At 43.7% G+C, this 27,970-nt stretch overlaps 1 protein-coding gene across 2 annotated transcripts in view; it reads left to right on the forward strand.

Annotated features, from left to right (window-relative positions):
* Positions 1-6,117, forward strand: part of Tnni3k (TNNI3 interacting kinase) — a 279,530-nt gene extending 273,413 nt beyond the window's left edge. For both annotated transcript variants that reach the window (XM_087897462.1, XM_048453518.3), the window contains 2 exons: positions 626-705; positions 5,599-6,117. In XM_087897462.1, coding sequence (XP_087753588.1) covers positions 626-705; positions 5,599-5,675 — 157 coding nt within the window. In that variant the 3' untranslated portion in view covers positions 5,676-6,117. The remainder of the gene's footprint in view (positions 1-625; positions 706-5,598) is intronic.
* Positions 6,118-27,970: the final 21,853 nt, after the last annotated feature.

Here is a 27,970-nt window from a genome sequence, read left to right on the forward strand (position 1 = left end):
GGCCTATGGCAGGCAGAAAATAGCCAGGCTGAAAAATATATACATAGAGAGAGTAGGCAGACACCATGTAGCTGTCAAATGGGACAGATCTTAGAACCTTGCTGGTAGGCCACAACCTCATGATAATACATTGATTAGTAGAAATGGGTTAATTTAAGATGTAAGAGTTAGTTAATAAGAAGCCTGAACTAATAGGCCAAGCAGTGTTGTAATTAATATAGTTTAATACAGTGTTGTAGCTAATATGTATGATTATTTGGGTCTGGGTGGCCAGGAAAGTAAGAGCAGTCTCTGTTTACGTATATCCAATCATTAAAACATGATGACAGAAATATTCATGTCTTCTCTTATTATGCAGATACATGAACGGAGGCTCAGAGAAAATATGTACCCAAGGCTAAACTACTGGCAACCATAACCTATGAGGAAAAGGGCAAGGCTTATGCCTTGATCTAACTTACTCAACAGATCTGAGCTCAACCCAAACAATATATAAATAAATCCAAATGATGTAGACATCTTGTTGGCATTTCTTGGGATCTTTGCTGGGTGACTGAATTCTGTTTTATATGATATTTTCTGAGCCCAGCACCCCATGTAAAGCAGTGTCCCATTCTTCTTCCAGCGTTGGGACACACTCCAGTCCAGGCCTGTCTTCGGAGGAAACGAACAGAACCACCCAATACTCAACCATTGACAAATATGGTAGGTGTTGCAATCCAGGAAGTCACTCTTAGGGAGATGGCATATAATACTCATTTTGGTGTTAAGGGAGAAAATTTTGTGTTTTGTGATAACCAGAAACTGTAGTTAATTTAAAAATATCATACAAATTCTTACTCTGATACTGACATCTTTTGACTCTTTGTTTGTCTTTAAGCTTAAAAGAGTGTGCCAGACTGCATGAGTGTGAATGTACATGGTGTGTGTGAGCATGGCTATGCATGCATGTGTGAGTGTGCATAAGTGAAAGTGTCAGTGTATACACACTGGGTGTGGGTGTATGTGAGATCAAGGTTATGTGTGTATGTATAAGCAAGAATACCCAGGGGCTGGAGGGATGGCTTAGCAGTTAAGAGCACTGACTGCTCTTGCAGAGGTCCTGAGTTCAATTCCCAGCATCCACATATCAGCTCACAATCCAATGCCCTCTTCTGATCTGCAGGCAAACATGGAGAATTGTGTGTGTGTGTGTGTGTACATCTTAAAGACTACCCAAAATGAATATGAACATATGTCTTTATGGAAGTGTATACATGCTTCAGAGATTGTGTATATGAATTTTTGTGCAATGAAGTCTTAAGAGGATGTAAGGTCTACATGTAAATAATCTCTGGCTCTCCTGGCATTATAAACCCTTTGCCATCACTACCCTGGACCCACACCTCTGAGCCCACCTCTCTGTGTGCAGGGAGAAGAACAGAAAGGAAAGTTCTCACAGTTGCCTTCCCAAGAAGAGTTCTTCCCTGTGAGCTGAGCACCAGAGGGTTTACAGCAATCCATTCATCCCCTCAAACAGCTGGCGCAGAGGCACAGGAGAGCTGTCTGGGTCTGTCTCACAGGACCGCTCCATGGTGAATTAACATAGTTCTTTGGAATAATTAATTTAAAAAGTTTGATGCTGGCCTCTGGAAGCCAAAGAAAATATGGAACTTTACCATTAGGTATATCAGGGTGTTTGGATAGATTGAGAATTTCTATAGATAAGCATGATATATTTAATATTTCCTACTAGAAATATCATATCATCTTACTTTAACTATTATCAACTAGGACCAGAGCCATAATATCCTATAACGTCTTTAAGTCTGAGAGGCTCTATATTAATATAAATATTAGAACATAAGCCATTTCTTCATGGCCACTTCCTTTGATTGTGTGGAGGACTGAACACAGCATTTGCTCCTAGATCTATGTTTCAGGAAGGAGGAACTGGCTTTTCTGATGCTAGTACCTTGAGACTCTACATCATGGAATCTATGCACCCATCTTCAGAGAACTTTCCCAAGTCATTGGAAAGCCTTGAAGAAACAGAGGGAAATCTCTCTGCTTGGGCTCAATGCAGTGAGCTCCGGCTGCCTTGAGAACCTTTAAGGAAAGGGCTTTGTTTTCACAGTGTGTGTTAGCATGCAGACGGCCCCTGTCAGCAGCAAGACAGAATAATTGGCCAGGACAGTAACGGATTCCTCAGGGGCAACCGTGCTCCAAGTGTCACAGAATCACATCTTTCAAGAGACACCAGTGCATTTTCTTAAGGCTTCTCAACAATGTGCAGGGCAGCCCGTGAGCCCTGAGCCTAGCAGGAAAGTTTTCCACGGTGGATCCGAGGTGAAGCTATGCTTTGCCTAAAAAGAACTTTACATTTTCAAAAAATTACATTTATTCATTTTGTTTTATGTGTGAGTGTCTTGCTTGCAAGTATGTCTATGAACCGCATGCATGTTGGTGCTATGAAGATCAGAAGAGGGCATCAGATCCCTTGGAATTGGCATTTCAGATGTTATAAACTGCCATGTTGGTACTGGGACTCAAACTTGGATCTTCTTCAAGAGTAGCCAGCACTCTTAACTGCCGAGCCATCTCCCCAGCCCCTTAAGGATTTCTTCTTAAAGAAATAGCACTCTGGGAAATCCCCAAGATGAAGTATAAGACATGTGGACCAGTAGTATAATGTCTTCTTTTCCTGAACCTCTGTGTTCCAGGACCAGGAGAAAACATTAGGGTGTTTGGATGGAGTGAGAATTCTTACAGATAAGATACATATATTTTGTATTTCCCCTACAGGCATAGAATTTTGCACACCTTGAATTACCCTTTCTTTCCTCTTTTGGTTTGTTTTCCATTTGCTTGTTTGAGATAGTACCTCTCGGTGTAGCTGAGGCCAGCCTCACAGCCATAACAATCCTCCATGTCCCAGCCAGACAACTGTGCCCAGCCTGGCTGGACCTTCGTTTCCTGCAGCAGTGACCTCATGAGCTTTCTTCTTCTAGTTTTTATCTGTTGTTTTAAAATATTCTTTGAAGATTTCAAGGGTGTATATGATGTATTGTGTTCATAGTTGCTCCCCCACTCTTACTATGCAACCCCTCTGGTTCCATCTATCACACAAATGTGTGCGCGAGCGTACACACACACACACACACACACACACACACCTTTCCTGACTCCAGTTATTCTTTTCTAAATAACCCTCAGAATCCATTGAATGTTGCCCAAATACACATGGGTGAAGGGCCATCCACTGGAGGAGCTTGGCCAACCTAACAGGCACCAATAACTGCCAATATTCCTCAGCTTGGAGTAGGGACTTATGTACCAATCTCCATCCGTGCTGGAACACTGACTGACTGGAGCTCATGCATGTGTTGCATGAGCTACCATAGCTACTGTGAGCAGAGTGCTGTGCTGACTTGATTTATGTCAAGTTGACCCAAGCTAGAGTCGCTGGAGACCAGGGAATCTCAGCTGAGAAAATGACTCCCTAAGACCAAGTTATAGGTAGGCAAACCTGGAGGGTATTTTCTTAATTTGTGGTTAATGGAGGAGGGACCAGCATATTGTGGGTGAGGCTGCCCTGGGCTTGTAGTCCTGGGTTCTATAACAAGCAGGCTGAGCAAGCTGTGATGAGCACCCCTCCGTGCTCTGTACATCAGTTCCTGCCTGCAGTTTCCTTCCTTGTTTGGGTTCCTGCCCTGACTTCCTTTGATGATTACAGCCATGTGGAAATGAAGGCAAAATCAACCCTTTCCTCCCTATCTTGTTTTCGTTCATGGCGTTTTATCACAGCAATAGTGACCCTAGCTAAGACAAGTGCCATGGGCCTGTCACGTCCAGAGGATGTTGTTCAAGAGCCCTCTTCTGCCCCTCTAACATGCTCTTTTCTGAGCCTGAATCCACAGGTTGAGCTAAATCTTAACCTCAATGGGCAGAGGTAGAATATGGACGTAAAACTAAACACACAGCTGTTCAGTCTTAACCTCAGACTTTCGCTCTTAAGTAACAAAACGCAGAGATGTGGCCCGGTCTCTTCCTGCACTCTGCAGTCAAACTCCGGTGAGGCCACTCTTCTGCTTTCCAGTCGGCATGCGCTCACCTTGCGTTGTTGCAGGACATCCGTGTGAGCCGCCAGCCCCAGTGGCTGCGGACTTCGTCACTCACTGTTGGAGCCTGCCTGCCCACCCCCTGGGGCTCACACTACTGTCACATTTTCACTGGAGTCAGTGGGGTGAGAGGTGCTGCCACAGTCAAACCCAGTGAAATTGTGTGTGGAAGATCAGAGGACAAGAAAAAAGTAGCGCATCGATGGCTGAGTGGCACTCTCTCTGTGCCCGAGTGGAAAAGAGATGCTTTCATGCTAGGATGTTGATTCTGTTTTACCGACCGACAGTCAAGATTTAATGATGTGAGTCGGCTTGTTCTCATTTAATGGGTCTCACCTCCCAACACATGCCCTCTCACACAAGCTCTCATATGAGTGTGCACGCATGCATACACACACATGCACACAGGCATGGGCACACACAGGCACACATACACATGCCCTCTTATGTGTGCTTGCATATGAGTGTGCACACACACATACACACACACATACACACACACAGACATGGGAATATACAGGCACACACACACATGTCCTCACACACACTCACACACAAGTGTGTATACATGCACACATGAACACACACATGCACACAGGCATGGGCACACACACGCACACACACATGCACATAAACACATGCACATACACACAGGCACACATGTACACAGGCATAGGCACACACACACAGACACACACAGACACACTCACGTCCTCAACTCTGACCTGGGCCAGTCCTAACAGAGGAGAGTAAGACAAGCCCATGCTCAGAAGTACCAGTGTCAGCAGCATTTCCTTGCAAAAGAGTTTGTCATGGTATGCATGCCTTCTAAGAGATTTTGACAGAGATCTTTCCTTTGAAAGTCAGTGTACCCAATGCATATGGCTACATGGCTGAAAAGTAATGTGTTGGCTCAGATAACTGGGATGTCATTAGGAGCAAAGCCACCGGCAACTACTGATAATCCGCCCATTTTGTAGAAATAGTGGGTGTACCCCCATGTGTACCAACATGGAAAGGGAGAAACTCCCTGCTCCGGAGTCCTCAGATACACATGGCAGCCTGGCAATAGGCACTTCCCTTTCTCCCACTTACAGACGAGGGTGCTGATGCTCAGACAGATTTCAGCTGACGAATATCCCAATGACAGCAATCAGGGAACTATGATTAAAACATGTTTGCCCGGTACAAAACCTGTGCTCTTCACCCTCATGACAGGCTTCCTTCCAGAAGCATGTCCTGCTCCCCTACAAATCCAAAACACTAACTGCCACCCGGTGTCATCAAGGCAGATGTTTGTCACTGACGTCCGTTGGTGTCAGCACCATGTTTCCATATTAAATCTTAGCAGCACTGGCGACTCTGGTCGAGTCTTCAGTTCCAGAGTCGCAAAGGACTGTCTGGCAGCTGTGTGTGACACTGGGTTCAATGGTTAATATAAGCAGGGGGGTGTGCGAGAAGGTCAGGAAGTAACAACGGAACTTCTTTTCTGATGCAGGCTACGTGTCTGATCCCATGAGCCCAATGCACTTCCACTCCCGCCAGAGCAGTGGCAGCTTTGAGGACAGCGGCTGACATGTCTGACACACACCTACGGGGATATTTCCCACAGGCTGACAGCAGTGAGTCCACCCACGGCAGGCTCACTGCCAATTATAATGCTCTGCTCTCGGGGGTCTCTTCAAATCACATTGTTTATTCTGCTCTCACTTAATTCTCTTCTACAGGGTGGGCTTTGAGTTGCACCAAGCATGAAGTGCCACAGAGCAAATACAGACTGTGCATGAGGCATTGTTCTTAGTTTGATGTATAAAGTGCTGTAGTTGCTTGGGGGATGTGATCCAAGTCTATGTAGATGTCAGGGCTGGTTTTGATCCATATGTAATCCTAGACTAAACTAAGCAGGCTTCTGTTTGAGCATCTTCGTTGGGTCTCTCATAATGTTGTTGATTGCCTTACCTCATGATATTACTGCTGGTGTTCATTCTGTGATTAAAAGCTCTTCAGTGTTCCAGAACATTGGTTCGGAAGTGTGTTTTATTCCAACAGGGCCTCCGCTGAATGTATCTCCTTTCAGAAGGACTGGTAGAAGCTCAGAAACATAAAGTGTGTGGTTCTCTAGCTTCCTTCCTGGGTCTCGCTATCTGTCTGGGATTTGCCTGAGCAACCCGTTAGTGTTAGTTACTAACAAGACGTCATTAGTGGCACTGGTTATGAAACCAGCAGACTGATGCCAGGCTAGCGTTTCACAAGGACATGAAGTGAAACATTTCACGCAGATGTGTCGAGAGACCTGGACTGGTGAAGTGGCTCAGCGGGTGAATGGAATTTGGTCAAGCTTGAAAACCTGCATTGATCCTCATGAGCCAAATGTCAGGAGAGAGAACCAATTCCTGTGAACTGTCTTTTGTCCTCCACACTCAAGCTACGGCATGTGCATACACATATTCACACGCTCAGAAATAGATAAAATGGAAGTTTAAAAAATTAAAAGAAATAGGGGATCTGCCCTCCATGCCAGAGGTTCAAGCCTGGGTAGCATCAGATAAGGTGCTCAGCCACTGAGAAAAAGAGACATTTGAGACAGGAAATGCTTAAATTCCAACAGTAATTACTGATTTTGAGGACAGCAAAATAAATGGAATTGGCCAAGGAAAATTTGGTATATTCCAAATCAAGGTGTTTCGAGCTTCATACTGTTTCTCAAAAGTCTAACTATCTGTGGGATGCTGTCCTGGGCACTGCCGCATGCTTGCAGTTTGCTGTGAAGCCAGAACAGCTCCCGTGATAGCTCATTCCTTGCGTCCATTTGACTGAGTCAGCAATGCGGATATCCAGGGAAGCAGTGACTCCAGGCTTGTCTGTGAAGGCGATCCGGAAAGAATCACGTCGGAAGCGCACCACAAGGGAGCTTGCCCCATATGGGAGTTAGCACCTTGCAGTCCACCAGGACCTGAATAGAGCAGCCAGTGAGGAAAGGAACCTTCAGTCCAGGTGTCCAGGGTCTTAGAGTCACATTGGAATCTGCACCCTGGGCTCTCAAGTTCTCAGGCCTTTGATCTGCGTTACCAGCAATTTCCTACCAGCAAGGTAGCAGATCTCGGGGCTTTTCAACTTCTGCCATTATATTAGCTGATACAATATAGGACATAGATGCATGCATTTCACACACACACACATCTATATATCTGTGTAATATACATATATATGCATACCTTGAATTCTGAAGGATAAACATCTTCCATCATTTATCAATAACTTATTATCGATCTATTCAGCTATCGTCTATTCTCTATCCATCTATCAATAATCTATCATCTAGATGTCTATTGATCTAAGCACCTATCATCCGTCTGTCCATCTATTGATCCTCTGTCATCGATCTACCTATAGATCTGTCACCTACTTCCCATTAGTTGTGTTTCTCTCAGAAACCACCAGCTGATGCACCTGTTTCAAATCGTGACATTCAAAACTGTCTCCACGTAGTGATCACACCTTTGTAAACACCAGCACACAGGCAGGGATTGGATAAAGAGATATGATGATTGTAAGTTCGAGGCTAGTTTGTACAATATATCAAGATCCTATTTAAGCAACAATATGTCTCTGTGTATTTCTTCATGTGCCCTGGAAGAGAGAATCGTCCCTGCCCTAACACCAGAGAAAAGAGTTGGAGATTGAGAGCTGCAGCTGAGGAACCACTCTCAAGAGCATCTCCTCCTTCTGAGCTAATGTGGACTCAGACAAAACTCCTTGAACAGCTCGACCCAAGTGCAACTCGACCCATGATGTCTCAGTAGGCTCTGCTCTTGCTGCTATTTGAAAGTATCTTTCTAGAGAGCAATTCCCATTTTTAAAAAAAGTAGCCCCACATCTAAAATCCTTTGGACTGTCTTTTATGACCTATGATAGCAAAATCTCTAGTCCCTATGAGCCCCAGTTGGCTTACAGCTAACCCAGTGCAGGTCCAAAAGTATAAATTATAACCTTGGTAAGTCCAGTGGTTTTGATGCCTTTAAGTCGTTGGCCTTTTCATTCTCCTACTAGATTATTCCAGAGTGACAAGTACTGAATCCCCTCAAACATGTTTTTAAGGGCTCTTAAAGAACACAGCCAAGGAAGCAAAGATGACTGCTTAGACATAAACCCTAAGAAAGGTGCAGGAGAGAAAATGGGCCCTAGCTAGGGAGAAGCTGTATCCATACGTCCTTTCCTGTTGCCTTGGAGGGGTTATCCTAGACAGCATGTCAGGATCCAGCGTAAGCTAGTCTATGGCCTCGTCTTTAATGACTGAAATGGAAAGACATCTATCTGGTGGACAGGGCAGGCTGTGTAACACAGCAGGTGGGATGACAAACACCCCACAGATGGTGCTGGAATGACGTGCAGGAGACAAGGTCGAAGCAGGCGTGCCCACTGGAAAGGTCATACCCCAGGTACAGGGTGTTTTTTTCCCTGAAATGACCCTCTTTTTGATGGGGATTGTCCAGAAAAGACTCAGCTCCCTTTCTTGTCTCTCCCAGGCCTCTTCCCCCACCCCGGCCCCTGTCTTTTGTTATGTCCCTGCTTCCCCCTGCTCTTGTCTTGACAAGTATCTGCAAATAATGAGGCTAATGCATCTTGATTCCTGAGAAGGAAAACCTTTCCACCAGTCACCCTGTGGCTCCCAAACCCTATTCATTACCACACCCTTAATGGGGCCTGAGGCTCCTCTTCAGGCATGTCTCAGGAAAACAAGATTCTTCGAGTACTTTTTTTTCCCTTCTTGCTGAAAATTGTCTCACTAATTGCTTCCCGTCTCTGCTTGTAAGAAATGGACCTCGGAGCTCATGTTTCTGTATGCTTAGCACATTATGTATTTCTCCATGTGCATGCAGCACTGAGCTCACTCGGAAGATGTTCCATTAATTATAATTGTGAGCCATGGTACCGCAGCAACATGGAGCGCCATTCCAACAGCTTGAATATTTGGGTTAAATTATTTCCAAAGCTGACATTTCCCTAGGAAAGAGAAAAGTGTGGCTGCTTGTAATAGGGAAGGCTCACACCAGACAATCCATCTAAAATCAAAGGGTTTCTCAGTTTTCTCTTCCTAACCCTTCCCTTTTTTCCTGCCCTCCCTTTCCTGGCTTTGCTCGTTCTCTCTCCCCCTCTCATTTCTTCTTCTTTTCCTCCCTTTTAGTTTTCTCTTTCTCTCTCCACTTCTCCCTCAGTTTCACACTCAGTCTCTCCCTTCCTCCGCCTTAAATAGCACTAACTGTACAGTCACCTTGATCTTTGGAGTAGGTGTGTGAGCTTGGGAGAGTCAGGGGGGTTGTTTTTGGTTTTGTTGTTGTTGTTTTTAGCTCTTTAGCCTAGTGATACTCACATTTACTCTTCAGGGTTCCTGTAAGACTCTCAAGTAACCAGAACATGTGGTTAGTTCTGAGATCACACTAGCAGAGGCCTTCATCTCTTACTATTGTTCCCTGGCCAACCACATGGGGCCTGAAGTCAAGCATGAGAAAGGAGGAAGCCATCTTCTCTTTCTAACAAAACTATCAATGTCTCTGAACATGCCCTCTCATCACCAAAAACGAGTTGCCGAACCAACATCTCTGAGGCAAACTGAACCAATGTCTAGTCCCCCTTGAGTAGCAATGTGTGATTCTAGATCCAACATATATTAGAAAAGATACCAGTCATTTACAAACACAGGAAACAAAAAGTTTCCTATGGGAAGGACAGTAAGTGAGAAGAGCACACATGTCCTCTGGACAGATGTCTGAAAGACAGCAGAAGTGTATCTTAGAGGTTTCAATGTGTTATCTGAGTTGTTTCCTACACATTCCTGGAGAAAATGATTTTTTTTAAGTTGAGAATTCATGTTCAGAAAGGCAAATCTGTGAATTGAAGCCCACTAGAATAGAGCCCAATTTCAGGTCATGTGTGCACGCACATTTGTACATGTGAGTACAGGGGCACACATGCCATGCCCTGAGCGTGGAGGCCAGAGAGCAACCTTCGGTGTAGCCGTCTTCAGCTCCACCTGGTTGTTTCCTGCTGCACACACCGGACTAGCACCCTCCGAAGGAATCTCCTGTCTCAGCCTTCCATCTTCCTGTAACTGCAGTAGAATTAACTATGTGTGGATCATAGGAACTGAATTCAGGTCCTCATACGTACACGGTAAGTGCTTTACTCACTAGGGCGTCTCTCTCTCATCTCTGTGATGGAGAGAAAGGCAGAGCTATTTCTGCTCACAGTCCAGAGCCGGGGCAAAGGTGAATATTGTTGCCTTCCTAAAGTTCCAGGGAAAATAGGGGGAGGAGCACAGGAGAAGTTTCAGAGGCCAGAAAAAAATAAATGCATCTTTCCTGATTGCTGTGGCTCATTCTTATAAAGTAAAACAAAAAATTCATTTTCTTCATTACAGCCACAAAAGAGCCGCAGCTGGAGTCGTCTTAAGACATGGAGTGGTATTGTCTAGGCTGCGCAAGAGAGAAATGACTGACAGAAACAAGCCCCTGAGCATGCTAAGCAGGAGCAAAGTCGGGAGGCAAAGCCTGCACTTAGGCCGCCAGGCACTTCCACCTTTCCTTTCCTCATTAGCTCCGGGAGGGAGAGCAGGGATCGGGCAGGCTTCTCCACTGGGGTTTGAATACTTTATTTCTCCCTACTTGTCGGCTGCTTGTGTTACTCAGGCGTGCAGACGAGATAGCTCCCCTGATCAATTCAAGAGCCACGAGGGCAAACATGAGCCATCTGACATTTACACTCTCTTCCCTGGGTCTCTGCTCTAGTCGGCGGCAGCAATCGCAGACCGTGGTCCAAGACTGGCAGCTCAATTAGCGCTGTGCAGAACTTGATGGAGAAGCAGAGCTCCCCTCTCTCCGTAGACACCCACCCTTGATGAGGCTGACTAGAAACGGAGGGAGCAGGGGCTACACATTTCTTCCCGAGCCAGAGATCCAAGACCCCACAGCAGGCTGGCCCAGAGGCAGAGTGCTAATTAAATTAGGCTTCTTGCATTAAACACTGCCACAGGTGCTGAGCCTGCCTGGTGGGGACACAGTGCAAAAGCATTCCCAGCCTAGCTTCATGTGTAATTAGAGGGCTGAAAAGAATATGATCTCAGGTTTCAGCCTTTTAAGCAATGGGCCCCTCTGCAGAAGAAAGGTGTCTCTGTCATTCTTAAAGGGAGATTTATTAATTTCACAAAACTGCATCTCTTTTTTTATCCATGTGAATCAGAAAAGAGTAAGATTGAAACTGTAAATCAGGAAAGGTAAGGCTGACCACAAGGGGAATAACAGTTTAAATATTTGTTGATTTTAACTTTTTGTTTTCAATTCATAACAATTCATGGTTTCAATACCATTTCATAAACAGGTCACAAAAGAGAATATCAACTTCTTTTTATAATTACATTATTTATTCATTCATTTATTCCTTTTGTGTAAGTGTGTGCGCATGGGCATGCATGCATGCAGTGTACCAGTGGAGATCAGAGGGCAGCTTTTGAGAGTCGGTTCTCTCCACCGTGTAGGCTCTGGAGGATTGTGCATGGGTTTCTAGTCTCGTCCGCAAGAATCCCACATGCAGTTCTTAAAGTGGAGCCTATGTCTGAATAACAGGGGTGCTTACTAATAGCCAATTTGTGGGTCACCCCCAGAGGTGTGGCATCAAGTTGTGAATAAAAATATCTGAAAAGAATTGCACCTTCCACTGGTCCTTCTGTCAGGGTGGCTGACTGGATACTCAGGGATGTGGAGAAATTGAAGCGTTGCAGGTCCAGGGCCACATTGCCCTGGGTCACCCTTCCGCCCCTTATTGGCAGTTTATTGCTCTACTCTGTACCTGCCTAACATCTCTGTGAGCACTAGGTGAACCCTTATGGATGTACAGCAGACTCCAACCTGCCCAAGGCCTTAGGATATGGTTGTCATACGGCGGTCGGCTCCTACATAGCTCTCCCTGCATTGCTGCATCCCGTCTACCTAAGATTTCTACCAGTGTAACACAAAAGTGCCTTGGCATGCAACTCTTTTGGTTCTGTTACAATAGCACTTCACAAAACTGTTGCCACACGAGAACATCACATTTGAGGTAAACTGAAGTCGTGTTCCCAGGCTGTGGTCACTCATGCTTGGTTCCAGAATAAACTATCTGCTTCAGTTTAATAGGAGAGCTGCTTTGCATCTGGAAGCTCTGTGGTCAGGGGCAAGGACTGCCCTTCCCTGGCAACTTTGCTGATGCTGTTGATCCTAGGACTTCAGCTCCAGACATGGACACAGAATGGAGGGCATGAACTTGGGTTATATTATGGTGTACAGTGAGCCATGAGTGCCGTGTGACCTGTTTTACTGTAAGGCCCTTAGCCTCTTTGATCCTCGAGCCTCTATATGAAGGGGGAGATTGTGATTCTTCCCTCACAGGGAGAACTCAGCGAAGCCATGGTGCACACGGCCAACCACAGTGACAGCTGTCCTAACTGCTGCCGCTTGCTGTACTGCTGCTGGGAGAAGAATCATGCAAGTACTGAGAGACTGATCGTTTATGAAGGCCCATGAGACAGCTGCAGCTTGAGAAGATGTAGGTATTTGTAATGTGAGCCCTGAATTATAAGGTCTGGCAATAGAAGCTGTTAATGAAAAGAACATGAGAATAACACAAAACATCATTTTATCTAGACACAATTAGAACCGGATTCACAATGTTCAACAATTAGCCGTGGACATCTCATGGATGCTGTGATGGGTGACTGTGGTATTCTTGACGGGATTTAGAATCAGCACATAAGTACTCCTCCAGGCAGGTCTATGAGGGAATCTCCAGAAAGGGTTAACAGGGGAGAAAAACCTGCCCGGACCTTGGGCGGCAGCAGCCCATGGCTGGGGTTCTTCTGACTGAAGTTGAGGAAGAAAGCCCAGCACCAGCGTTCATCCCTCTCTGCTTCCTGACTGCGGATGTCACGTGAGCTGCTACCTAAAGCTACGGTTGGTATGGTCCTCCTCTCCACAATAGACCGTACCCTCATCACCATGCCCCTTCACCATGATAGGCTATACCCTCCAACTGCGAATAAAAACAAACCTTTATTCCTTAAGTTGCTACTTCTCAGACATTTGGTCACAGCAATGGAAAAGTAAGAAGTGCCCCGTGCCACCTCAGATCCCCACGTCTCACAATGCCCTTGTGCTGTGGGTCAATGTTCTTGTATACTATAAAGATTTGTTACTTGCGTAACAAAAAAATGTTTAATACTTATGTAAAAAAATGTTTAATGAAACTCTGATTGGCCAGTAGCCAAGTAGGAAGTATAGGTGGGGTGACCAGACCAGGAGAATTCTGGGAAGAGGAAAAGCAAAGAGTCACTCACTAGTCAAAAGCAGAGGAAGCAAGATGAGAATGCCTCACTGAGTAAAGGTATCAATTCACATTGCTAAGCACAGATAAGAATTATGGGTTAGTTTAAGAGGTAAGTGCTACTTAATAATAAGCCTGAGCTAATAGGCCAAACAGTTTATAATTAATATAAGCCTCTGTGTGTTTCTGTGGGACTGAATGACTGCAGAACTGGGCAGGACAGAAACTTCCATCTACACCCTCACCATGATAGGCTGTATCCTCATCACCATGCCCCCCCATGATGATAAGCTGTACCCTCAAACTGTGAGTAAAAATAAATGCTTATTCCTTAAGTTGCTACTTTTCAGACAATTGGTCACAGCAATGGAAAAGTAAAAAAATGCTCCTTGCCTCATCATATCCTCACATTACACAATGCCCTTGGCCCTTTAGGAATCTATTTTCAACAGAATCAGCCTTATATGCCAACCTGTCCTCATCCTACCTGGTACATGCATTGTCCCTCCTCCCCTTCTTTGCCATTGAATAATCCTATTGCTCCATGTCTTCCATGCGATGGTAATCCATTCTGGTAGTTGGTGCTTGTGGGTCTGTGCAATAAGCCAGAGAGAGAACAAAGTCAGGTAGTGGGGTCTCCTCTCTTCTCCATAGTACCCTTCTCCCTGGGTACACTCCTTATACAGCCTCTGACAACAATTGGATGGTGTAGTGGTTTGAATAGGTATGCCCCCCCCATAGGCTCATTTGTTTGAGTGCTTAACCAATAGTGAGAGGCACTATTAGGAGGTGTGGCCTTGTTGGAGTAGGTGTGGCCTGGTTGGAAGAAGTGTGCTACTGTGGGGACAGATGTTGAGGTCTCGTGTATGCTCAAGCTATACCTAGTACACAACTGCTTCTGTTGCCTCCGGATCAAGATGTAGAACTCTCAGCTTTCTTTTCCAGCATCCTGTCTACTTATATGCTGCCATGAAAATAATAGACCAAATCTCTGAAACTTGTAAGGCATCCCTAATTAAATGTTTTCCTTTATATGAGTTGCCCTGGTTATTGTGTCTTCTCAACAATAGAAACTTTAACTAAGACAGAAGTTGGTGCCAAAGACTGGGGTACTGCTGTGATAGTTTCTGACAATGCTTTTGTTAGGAGGAATGTGGACTTTAGGAGTTTGGGTTCGAAAAGCAATCGAACACTTTAAGTGGAATTTAATGAGCCGTATTAGTAGGAGCATGGAAGACAGTGGTGCTAATGATGATTTGAACCGGTGGGGATGGAGGATGGTTGGCTCAAGATGTTTCAGAGGAGAAGAATGTTAGTACAGTACGTGGTCAAGTGACTGTTCTTGTCATAGTTTGACAAAGAATGTGGTTTATTTTTGCCTTTGTCCAAAAAGTTTGCTTGATGCTAAACTGAAGAGTTTAGGATTAATTCTGTTGGCAGAAGAAATCTCGAAACAGCCTAGTATTGACTCTTATATGGTTATTAGTGGTCTCTCTTATACAGATTTATAATGAAAATATGACTGAGGAAAAATACAAAATGTACAATTTGAGGAGAAAGGGAGCACCAGGAAGTAGAATGAAGCTAAGTCCTGTGTTCAAGATGATAAAAAGATTATTACGGAACTGAAGAAAGGGAGTGGTGACCTCAGGGCAACATCCCACCTGGTGAAGTTTCCAACTTGTGAAACAGAATTAAAGAAAATCTTAGAGCTAGGTGTGGTAGTATACACCTTTAATCCCACACTCTAGAGTGTCAGAGGCAAGAGGGGCTCTGAGGTTGAGGCCAACGTGGTCTACAAATCTAGTTTCAGAACAGTCAAGCTTAGGCAAGAATGTAAACCATCAAAAATGGAAGGTTGGTGAAGATGTAATTGAACAGGGGGCATGTTCCAGCTACAGCAAGCAGCAGACCTTGGAAGCTATAGGCGTTAGTTCTGACTTTAGAGTCAAGAAGAATAAAGGAGTTAAGAAATCTTCCTTTGTGACTAAGGAAAGCTGCTGAGCTCAGGCATATGTCAGGGGTGTCTCTGAAGGGAGGTGTTCTGAAGCTGAAGCCTGAATTGCCTTGGAGACACAAGATGTTGGTGATATCAGAGCCGTAGGATACCTGCTGAGAAAAGCAGCTAACACTGAATGGAACTAGCCCAAGAGAAAGAAGTGTGTTACAGTCAACAAAGATAAAAGTAATCAGAGATCTGAAGAACACTTTCACATTAGACATGGAGACACAGAGTTTGGAGTTTGCCCAGTTGCTTTTGGTCTCATTTTGGTCCAGTATTTCCTCACCATCCTTCCCTTCCTCCATTTTGGAAAGGTAATGTATATCCTGTGACATGATTTGTTGAAGGTATGTGATCTGTTTTTCGATTTTGATTTTATAGGGATTACAATAAGAGATTGCATTAATCTCAGAAAAGACTTTGAACTTTGGACTTTTAAGCATTTCAGTCTCTTACAAGGTGTTGATGAGGACTAGAGTCAGAAACCACTCAGGGAGGGCAGAAACCCCAAAGCAGCCATCCTAGGAATGTCCTTGCTGGAGCCAAGAACTCAAAAAGAGTTCTGGCTCCTTTGTCCTCTCATTCCCTTGTCGGGAAGGGAAACTGAGAGGTCCCAGGACACCCAAAGGCTCAGTTGACTGGATGGAGATGGATCTGCTCAAACCCTCCCAGTGCCCCACCTCTCTCTCCGATCTCTCTCTTGTTCCTACCTACAAATGTGTGATAAACTTCCCTCTAAGGCATACCCTCTGTGGTTCATAAACTTACTTAAAATTTGTAAGGCGAGAACGCTAAGGCACCAACTCATAGGAAGTTTGTATGTCCACGGGCACCTGGTTAGCTAACTTTTGTGCTAAAAGCCCAGCTAAGAGCTGAGGGAAGCCCCACCACTCTCCAGACTTCCCCCCACATCAATGCCATGATATAGTCAGCATTAGACTTGACTGTGCCCTTTGCAAGCTCCGGTCACTGACAAACCTAGAGTGTGGGTCATAAGCACTGTGCTCTCTGTTTTCACACAAGAATGATTTTCTTTCTGGTTTTGCAACGCCTCTCATCCAACTAATCAGTGTGCTATCTGTTCTTCTCGCTAGAATATAAGGGTTTAGATTTTACATCATCACTGTATTCTTCCTCTCCAGGGGCTTGTCCAGTGTCGCTCTGCAAGGGGAAAGGACTCCTTGCTGCCCTTCAGAAGTTCTCTCACTTGTATGAAAATGAGTGACTTCTTGACTTTGTCAGGAGAAGCCAATCCCCCTCCCCAAAGTTCTTTCTCTGGAGCTCCTCATCTCTTTAGACCCCTTCTCACCTCTCAGAGGGTTGATGTATGCAATACGTTTTCATTATTCCTGCCTTTAACCCTTTATCATCATTAAACATGAAATACATGCATTTTAAAATACCAGCCCATCATAACAAAAAAAATAAGCATTCAAGTACCTGCTGTTCCACAGAAGGCCTGCCCATCCTTCACGTCATGGATCTCCACCAAGAATAAAGGGCTACCAGATCGATAAGCTTCCAAATTAAAGGTAAATAATGGTAGAGAGACATCTGATGCTTATCCACTGTTTTACAGACCACAAAATATATAATAGTTTTCTTTTCAGGGTTCGTGGGTACTGGGAATGTTACTCCATGAACAAAGGAATTATTGCTTTGGGTATGAGTATTGGAGTCCCCAGAATGCGCAAAAGCTAGATATGTATGGCAGCATCCTGTAATCCCAGCATTCGGGAGGCAGAGACAAGGAATCCTCTGAGAAGCTTGCTACCTAGACTAGCTGAAATTGACAAATTCTGGGTTCATTGAGAGACCGTGCCCCAATATTCCCCAATAAATGAAGAGGAGAGGCACCAATGGCAACATCCGGTATCAACTTCTGAGCTACACACACACACACACACACACACACACACACCAGTATCCTCATGAATGTGAACACACACACACACACACACACACAAATATGCATTTACACATGCCAAAAGAAGTTGTCTTGCTATGCACATATTCACAGAAAATCTTCCATCTCTTAGAATACAGAGTTAATGCATTCTTCGGTCAAGTTCAGCTGGTCAAATCTATGCAAAGCAAGCACATTTTTAAAACTCCCTGTAATTAAAATAATTGGCTGGCTGCAGAGACTGTCCCTGTTAATTGGTCTCCACTGAAGGAGCATTAAGCTTTAGGGGAAATGCATGTTTAATGGGAGTAATAAGTTATTAATACAAATGGAAATTCTGCAGAATGTGATCTAGCAGGTACTGGACACTTTGAGATGCTAGCAGAGGCTAAATTAGTTTGTTGCTTTCTCCTGCTCCATCCATTAAGCTGTTAACTGATTTAAAATATTAATACAACTCAAGAATCATAAAGAAAAGCTTCTCTGTTTGCAATTTTTTCCTGTCAAAAAACATTTCTATATTAGGTGTGATTAATCATGATATAAACATACCCTAAAATTAATCAAAGTTACCTTGCCCAGCCAGCAAAAGCTTGCAACCCTTCATGAGTTCTGTTCAAAACCTTCTTCTGGGTTCTATGGCAACCCTTCTTTATCCCATACAGTTTCCAGTGAGCTGCCTTAAAGCCTTAAAAGTCCTGCTTCTGTAGAGTTTGTAGACTCCACAGAGTCCCCCCTTTCCTCTCATATTAACTTAGGGTGTTTATTTGCAAAGCATGGCATTAATAAATGTCAAAATAGCACTATATATTTAAAAGTGGCTATTGGCTGAGTCTCCACAGAGAAAGTGGTGGGTTCTCTGGACGCTCACGAGGGGCTACCTGCTGGGCTGGAATGGGGATACATCACACAGCACACAGTGTGTAAATCAGTGTTTGCTGCTACCTTATGCTTCAACCCACAAAACCTCTTGAGAGCTAGAAGATGGAATGCTGGTGCTGTTAGCTGCTCACCCTATCCTCCCCCCCCCCAGTAGGTCTAGGCAAACATTGGTAAGCTTTCCTACCTCTTGCCTTTCCTCTAAACGCTACACACATTTCCACTTTTTTTTGACCCGTTGCACTTGGGTATCAATTAATTGTCAGGAATTGTTATTTGACACATCCCTGGTATTCCTCACCTAGTTTTCCACAATGCTACATCTTCTTACATAACTGTAATAGAATAGAAATTAGGAGATGGATACTAACTGTACCTGTGATTTCAATGAATTCTTCCCTCCAAAGTTCACACACTGGAACTTAAGCCACTGTGAAGAGGCAGGTCCCTTGGGAGGTGATGGGACCATATGGATTTGAGCCCCTCTACTGAACTTCATGGAAAAGGCATCATATTAGACAGCCTCCTCCTATCTCCTACTTTCCACCCTGTGAAAAACTGTCTACGAGATCTGGCCTTCACAAGACTTGCTGATTCCTTGATCTTGGATGCCCAGCCTCCTAGCAGCTAAAAAGATGGAAGTGCACTGTCATAATTAACAAATCTAAGAGTGTCCCTACAACAGCATGCAGACAGCCCGGCCCTTGTCTTAAAGGAGCCAAGAGTCCATAAACCTATCTCATCTTAACAAAGGCAGCAGATAGATAAGGTATAATAAAAAAAATGGGGAGGGTGAGAGAAAAATGGATTCTCAGAGTCTGCAACACTTAATTTCTTTGCTCTCTGAAGTTTCAAAGAACTTAATTGTTTCCTCGACCCATCTATGAACCCTTCCTTGAAGTTGAAATAAGAGAAGAAATGCCAGTAATGTGAGCATCATTTTTTAAATGCCACTAAAAAGACGATTACAGTGTTAAATGCCAATAACAAGAGCGTTGAGATGTTAAAATCTCTTCACAACCATTTTAAGACAATTGTGTTAAAAACCCTCATTTAAGCTTCAGCCATGGAAAACATTAGCATCTTTACAACCCAAACCTCCTTCTTGGAAAAGTTGAAGGGATGAATATTTTGTGCTCAGAAATACTTGCAAACATTGATTCTCTTAGTTTTCAAGTAAGTGATGCTATTAAGATAAGGGTTCTATTTAGAATTCTGCTGGCTTTAAAATAAGGAACCAAAGAAGAACATGCATATGCTTTAAACACTCATTGTGATACTGGTAGGGAAAAGGACACGTGAGAAGGGATGGGAGAGAGAGCGTGAGTCAGCTGTAATGTGGGTAAACAGAAGGGAAAATCAAGTGTAGTTATACTTCCTCACAGGACCACCAGCCAGAAAATAATGATGCAGAGACTTATTATTCATTATGAAAGCTTAGCCTTAGCTTAGGCTTCATCTTAACTACTTCTTATACCTTAAATTAGCTCACATTTTTTTAATCTACATTCTTCCATGAGGCTCGTTACCTCACTTCCACACTGCCCTTCCTGCTTTGTCCACAAAGTTGGCTGGCAACTCTGACTTTCTTCTTCCCAGAGTTCTCCCTCTGCCCGGAAGTCCCGCCTATACTCTCCTGCCGAGCTATTGGCCATTGAGCTTTTTATTATACCAATCACAGTAATACATCGTCACACAGTATACAAATATCCCCCAACAGTCAAGGTTGCCCTGAAGACAGTAGAAGCCAGCACCAAAACAGGATATTAGGCTTTGAGCCCTGAGTGACAAGTTTACTAACTGTTGGATGATAAGGGACTCGGGAACATACCCAGACTAGGGCTAACTCACTACACTTACACACCTGATAAGCCGCAGGGAACAGAAGCAGCCAAAATGACAGACTACACAGGCAGATCCTGGTCAGAACTCCAGATACCAGAAGCATTTGTTTCATAATAAAAATAATGACAAGTATTAGCAGTAACTGCAACAATTAAATAACTGTTTCAGATAAACTGGCAGGAAGTAGGAAAGTTTAGCAAGTAGCTTATAATCATCAAACATAAAGATGTGAGCTGGGCATAGTGGGGGACACATGTAATCATCCCAGCTATCAGAGCGCTGATCCAGGAGGATGACCAGGTAAGTTCAAAACCATCCTGGACTACACAGCAAGTTTCAGCCCAGCCTGGTCTGCAGAAGAGACCATATATCAACCAAAACAAAGAAATAGAAAGCCTACCAGCAAAATTAAAGAAGTGGAGGAATTCAAGACTACACTAAACTTACAGATATGAAAAACAAACTCTGAAAATGAAGGTTGCTGGCTCCGCTGAACACAGAATTAAACGTCTGCAGGGAAATGGAAAGTGAGAAAGAAAACTGGAAGATAGCACTGGAGAAATTGCACAGCCCGTCTAGAAGGGGAGGGTAGGAAGGTCTGTGTCAGAGCTCTCAAGACTCTTGCTCATCTGGGGGTCGGGCACTGAAAGGGTTGCATGTTCTCTGCTACTAGATGCTGTGTCAGGAGCATAGTGCAAGATGTGAGTGTGAGCGAGTGAGAGACAGAGAGTGTATGTGTCACTGTCTGTGTTTTGTGAGTGTGTGTGTGTGTGTGTGTGTGTGTGTGTGTGAGAGAGAGAGAGAGAGAGAGAGAGAGAGAGAGAGAGAGAGAGAGACCGTAAGGAAACCCATACTAAAGCTGGACTTTACTGACTTCTGCTCTGGACAGCGCCAGTGTTCTACCCGGAACATCCTAGCCCCATGTCTTGGAGGCTACTTCAGCCATTTCTGCTTCACCCTCTGTAAAATGGAACGAACAGTAACTTTATCATTGCTTCTTGAGGTCTAATGAGCAAAGCTGTCCAAAGAGAAACACAAAACAAACAATAAAATAAAAGGACAGTCAAAGCATTGTAGATCAACGTTGCTGCCCTGATTCAAGTGTGTTTATGAATCACAACTACAATCTACTGTTCAGTCACTCAGAGTCTAAGTCAGTGACACAAAACCTGCCTGCACGGAGCAAGGGATGGAGGAGTTTCTGTTGCTTCTTTTCTAGGTTCTGATACCTGATGAATTCTTCCAGAGATTTTTAATTGGGGAGAAATCACAGAAGACTTCCAACATGTGGTGCCTAAGCTTTGAGATCTGTAAGCCAGTGCTAATGCTTAGAAGGGGCTGAGGTTTCCTAATTCCAGATTTGTATTAATTGCAGAGGTTCTGTTCATTCTGGACAATTTTCTATTCTTTATCCAATGTCATAGGGGTGTGTGTGTGTGTGTGTGTGTGTGTGTGTGTGTGTGTGACTGTGTGTATGTGTTTGTGTGTGTGTGTGTGTGTGTGTGACTGTATGTGTCTGTGTGTGTATGCACAGCATATAAAACCTCTAAAACCTTCAGGGATAAGCTTTGGCAGTCAGAGGGACTGAAAAAAAATGGATAAACTTCTGTTGCATTTGAGAACTTGTGTCTGCAAGAATACTGAACTTTGAGGGGGATTTCATTAGGAATTGGGATTCTCTGTCTCTCAAAAGAAAGGCTGACTTTTAAAATGTTGTGATGACTGTCAAACTCTTGATAAGTGAATTTCAACCTTATTTTCTACCCCCAACCCTCAGGGAGGCTGCTGCCCCTGTCCGATACTTAAAGAGGAGCAGATGGAACTTTGGGTCTTCAGGGTCCCTCCTAATGTTTTATAAAAAGTGTATTTTCTCCACACATTTCCTGTATCCAGCCAGCATCGATTTATCCTAAAAACTGTTCAGAATAAAACAAAACAACACATGGCCTCGCCTGTTGAAGTCATGGTCAGTGAGCTCAAGTCATGTGTCACACACTTCTTGGTGCAGGGACTCTCTGATGTCCATGGAAACAGGCCAATTCTCTCACAGAGCCATTGTGACTCTCTGGGGAGTCAGTCTATGATACAGAAATACATTCGCCCTGTACCTACAGTTCTTTCTTTACAGAATATCACATTTGCATTCTGTGAATCTGATAGGCGATGGGAAATGAGACTTCTGAGAGGGAAGGACTGACAGTCAAAGGTGAAGTTTTACAATCTGTTTCTTAAAGAAGAAGAAGCTTCTAGAAGCCATCTATTTCAACACAAAAATTAAAGTTAAGTATTTCTTTATGATAGATTTTCTCCAGACTTTAGTGTGAAGAAATACGTTTCATTACTGTTGACCTGACCAGGTTCAGAACCACCAATGAAACCAACCTCTGTGCATGTTTGCGAGAACTTTTCTATATTAAGTTAATTGTAGTAGGAAGATCCACTCTAATTCCATGGGCTGGACCCCTTGGACTGAGTAAAAAGGAGAAAGCAAGTCAAATACGTGGATCCATTTCTCTCTGCTTCCTGACTGTGGCCGTACTTTGACCATCAGCCTTATGTTCCTTCACCATGTCCTCACTGTGATGGACTCTCCCCTTCTAACTGGAATGAAAACCAGTCCTTCTTCTGTTAATATGCTCGCTGTTGGGGACGTTGTCAGAGCAAACTGAGGAGTCAGGACTAGTCTACAGCACAGACCTATTCACCCTGTAGACTTTAGCAGAGGCTATGAAGCTATGGTCTTCAAGCTGAGTCTTCTAAGTCATGTATTTTTAATACAGTTGTTGGTTTGTTTTGTTTTGTGTTGTTTTGTTTGATTTTTTTGGTTTTTTTTTTTTTTTTGGTGCAACAGACCCACATCAACTCATTCTAGAGCCTGAGGCTGCACCAACCACAACAGGACGGGGGAGTGCTGCAAGCAGCCTGCTCCGGCAGTGTGCCAGAAATACTACACGCTGGTTCTTCCGAGGGACACTGCTGAGTCCTGCTCCTCAGTGGTCAATCACTATCAGAGTGCTCTGTCGGCCACAGTGGCACAAGATGAGCCCATGGTTCCTTGCCTAGATCCTAGCAGACGCCACATAAAAACCTTCGTGATCTGCTCATTAATTTGCCAGCAAGTATCACTTTAACACTATAAAGCCAAAAATGTTTCAGGAATGTATGCAGTCTTTGGCAAATCACTCAACAATAAATGGCAGACAAGGAGGCATGGGAAGCACAGAGTGTCCGCTATTTAGCCTTATAAACCAGGACTCTGACCTCTAAAAGGATTGTGGAACCATTACTACTCATTTACACGTAGTCCATCTAAAACTGTTCACATATTTAAGTGGAAATCATAGATATATAATTTCTAAAGTTATAAAATCAGACACTCTTTGATAAAATGTTTATGGCTCTGCTCTTCCTGCAGTCTTGGGGGTCAAGATTCCACATCATTTGCCGTCAGTTTTCCTGTGCAGTACTTTGGGATTTCACCATGAAGTTCCCTTCAGAGCGAACACATTTGGTTCCTTGATGCCTGGCCTGAAGGTAAGGTCTGACATCCTGAATGGGAACTGCTTTCGAATGCTTGAAGCCCCTGACCAGGGTTGAGGAGGGACTTTATTTCTATGGGAATCAAGAGACCTATCCGGCCTGACCTCCCTCAGCCCTCACAACCCATGACTCCTTGGAGTGGTATGCAGATGTTCCAAAACTACATCACATCACAGCTTTTCTCTCAGCCCAGATGAGTGTCCTCGATGCCCACATGTTGTTTCCAAAGCCTGTCCCAACAAACACACAAATGTTGGAGGGTGAGGGGCTGCTTGTTGGTTCCTGGCTGCCCAGCTAGCCTAGACCCGAAATAATCACACCAAAATTGAATTAATTAAATCACTGCTTGGCTCATTAGCTCTAGCTTCTTATTGGCTGACTCTTGCATTAATTTAACCCCTTTCTATTAACTCTGTATATTGCCACTTGGCTGTGGCTTACTGGGTAAAGTTTCCAGCGTCTGTCTCAAATGGCTCCATGACTTCTCTCTGACTCTGCCTCCTTTCTCCAAGCATTCCATTTAGTTTTCCCTGCCTAGCTAAATTCTACCTTGCTATAGGTCCAAAGCAGTTTCTTTATTCATTAATGGTAATCACAACACACAAAAGGAAATCCCACATCACACAAACACTGAGGCTCATCTCGGAGAGCCTGACATCCCACATCTGTTGTCAAAGGTACATGGCTAAACTTTTGTTTAACACATTAGAAAAACGCGAAGACTGCAGGCAGGGGCACCTCTGACCAGCGAGGGGCTCCGATCCTGTGGAGGGGTAAGTGTATTGTTCCTGACCGCCACACAAGGCCGGTTAGGGAACACACAATATTCCCGCCACCCTTATCTCCCTGACTACTCCAAAGGGGCAGCTTCCCCAGCTAATCCCTCTCTCCTGCAACGCCATCCCAGCTTTCTGCCTGGAACCCATACCCTCCCCTCTCCTTTTTTCGGGGCTTAAATTCCTCCATCTCAGCCAGGGTGGGCACCGCGGGCCAGGTTAGGCGGTGAGTGCAAAGGGACTGGAGTCCCTTTGTTCCAAAAGCCGGCCTGCAGCAAGCCAAGACTGCAGGCAGGGGCACCTCTGACCAGCGAGGGGCTCCGATCCTGTGGAGGGGTAAGTGTATTGTTCCTGACCGCCACACAAGGCCGGTTAGGGAACACACAATATTCCCGCCACCCTTATCTCCCTGACTACTCCAAAGGGGCAGCTTTCCCAGCTAATCCCTCTCTCCTGCAACGCCATCCCAGCTTTCTGCCTGGAACCCATACCCTCCCCTCTCCTTTTTTCGGGGCTTAAATTCCTCCATCTCAGCCGGGGTGGGCACCGCGGGACGTACAGGCGGTGAGTACAAAGGGACGGAAATCCCTTTGTTCTAATAGTCTGCCTGCAGCAACCTAAGGCTGCAGGCAAAGTGATTCCTGGATAGCAAGGGGCATTAATCCAGTAGCAAAAGACCCAGCGGAGGGAAGAGCCATTGGAGAGCATCTGAAGGAAGAGATGGGCAGGCGCCAAGGCAAGAATTCCTCCAACAATCTGAAAAACAACACGAAAACACCAGATCCCAGCGATCTTATGACAGAAGGACTTGAACACCCTATACCGGAAGAAGTGGAAAACAGTGTCATTATAAAAGCAATAGAGTCTCTTAAACAGGGTATGAATAACTCACTTAAAGAAATAGAAGAAAAATATAACAAAAAGATGGAAGAAATGAGTAAAGAAATAGAAGACAAATATAACAAAAAGTTTGAAGAAATAAGTAAATTCGTAAATGATACCCTGGGAAACCAAGAAAAAACAATCAAACAGGTAATGGAATCAGTTCAAGAATTGAAAACTGAAATGGAGGCAGTGAAGAAAACACAAACCGAGGACCGGCTGGATATGGAAAATCTAGGTAAACAAACAGAGACTTCAGGAACAAGCATAACCAATAGAATACAAGAGATAGAAGAACGAATCTCAGATTATGAAGACACCATAGAGAAAATAAATGCCCTGACCAAAGAAAACAGCAAATCCAACAAATTCTCATCACAAAACATTCAGGAAATATGGGACATAATAAAAAAACCAAATCTAAGAATAATAGGAGTAGAAGAAGGAGAAGAATTGCAGACCAAAGGTCCAGAAAATATATTCAACAAAATTATAGAAGAAAACTTTCCCATCCTAAAGAGTGATATTCCTATGAAGGTGCAAGAAGCATACAGAACACCGAATAGACTGGATCAGAAAAAAACATCCCCTCGCCATATAATAATCAAAACACAAAGCATTCAGATTAAAGAAAGGATATTAAGAGCTGCAAAGGAAAAAGGTCAAGTAACCTATAAAGGTAAACCTATCAGACTTACACCAGACTTCTCTATAGAAACCATGAAAGCCAGAAGGTCCTGGATAGAGGTACTGCAGAAACTAAGGGACCATGGATGCAAGCCCAGATTAATATACCCAGCCAAGCTTTCATTCACTATCAACGGAGAAAACAAAATATTCCAGGATAAAAACAAATTTAAACAATACGTAACTACTAATCCAGCCTTACAGAGAATATTAGAAGGAAAATTACATCCCAAGGAATCCAACATTGCCAACACTGACTACAATAACTCAGACATCTAGCGACCCTTCACTAGCACAACTCAAAGAAGGAAAACACATACACTCTACTACCCCCCCCAAAAAAAATGACTCGAGTCAACAACCACTGGTCATTAATATCTCTTAATATCAATGGACTCAATTCACCTATAAAGAGGCACAGACTTAGAGATTGGATACGAAAACAGGATCCAACATTCTGCTGTTTACAAGAAACACACCTCAACCACAAAGACAGACACCTACTCAGAGTAAAGTGTTGGGAAAAGGTTTTCCAAGCAAATGGACCTAAGAAACAAGCGGGTGTGGCCATTCTAATATCTAACAAAATCGACTTCAAACTAAAATCAATCAGAAGAGATGGAGATGGACATTTCATACTCATAACAGGAACAACTCATCAGGAAGAAGTCTCAATCCTGAATATCTATGCCCCTAATATAAAGGCACCCACTTATGTAAAAGAAACTCTTCTAGAACTCAAGGCAGTCATCAAACCACACACGCTAATAGTAGGAGACTTCAACACTCCTCTCTCACCAATGGACAGGTCAATCAGACAGAAACCAAACAGAGAATTAAGAGATTTATTGGAGGTATTGAATCAAATGGACTTAACAGACATCTATAGAACACTCCACCCAAATAGGAAAGAATATACCTTCTTCTCTGCAGTTCATGGAACCTTCTCGAAGATTGACCACATACTCGGTAACAAAGCAAACTTCCACAGATACAAAAAAATATTAGTAACCACCTGTGTCTTGTCAGATCACCATGGATTAAAATTAGAATTCAACAACAATGCTAACCCCAGGAAGTCAACAAACTCATGGAAGTTGAACAGTCAACTACTAAATCACCCCTGGGTCAAGGACGAAATTAAGAAAGAAATTAAAGACTTCCTTGAATTTAATGAAAACAAAGACACAACATACTCAAACCTATGGGACACTATGAAAGCAGTGCTAAGAGGAAAGTTCATAGCAATAGGTGCCCAAATAAAGAAAACGGAGAAAGCACACATTGGAGACCTAACAGCACACTTGAAAGCTCTAGAAAAAAAAGAAGCTGATTCACCCAGGAGGAGTAGAAGACTGGAAATAATCAAACTGAGGGCTGAAATCAACAAAATAGAAACAGAGAAAACAATCCAAAGAATCAATGAATCAAAAAGCTGGTTCTTGGAGAAAATCAACAAGATTGACAAACCCCTATCCAAACTAATCAAACGGCAGAGAGAGAACTTGCAAATTAATAGGATCAGAAATGAAAAGGGGGACATAACCACAGACACAGAGGAAATTCAGAGAATCATTAGATCTTACTACGAAAGTTTATATGCCACAAAGTTGGAAAATGTAAAAGAAATGGACATTTTTTTAGATAAGTACCATATACCAAAGTTGAACCAAGAACAGGTGAACAATCTAAATAGACCTGTTAGTCGCGAAGAATTAGAAGCAGTTATCAAAAATCTCCCTACCAAAAAAAGCCCAGGACCAGATGGTTTCAATGCAGAATTCTACCAGAACTTCCAGGAAGAGCTAATACCTATACTCCTTAACGAATTCCACAATATAGAAACAGAAGAGGCATTGCCTAACTCCTTTTATGAAGCTACAGTTACCCTAATACCAAAACCACACAAAGACACAACCAAGAAAGAGAATTACAGGCCAATCTCACTCATGAACATTGACGCGAAAATTCTCAATAAAATACTGGCAAACCGTATCCAAGA

Source organism: Myodes glareolus, chromosome 17, assembly GCF_982192425.1.
Source record: "Myodes glareolus chromosome 17, mMyoGla1.1, whole genome shotgun sequence".
Lineage (NCBI taxonomy): Eukaryota > Metazoa > Chordata > Mammalia > Rodentia > Cricetidae > Myodes > Myodes glareolus.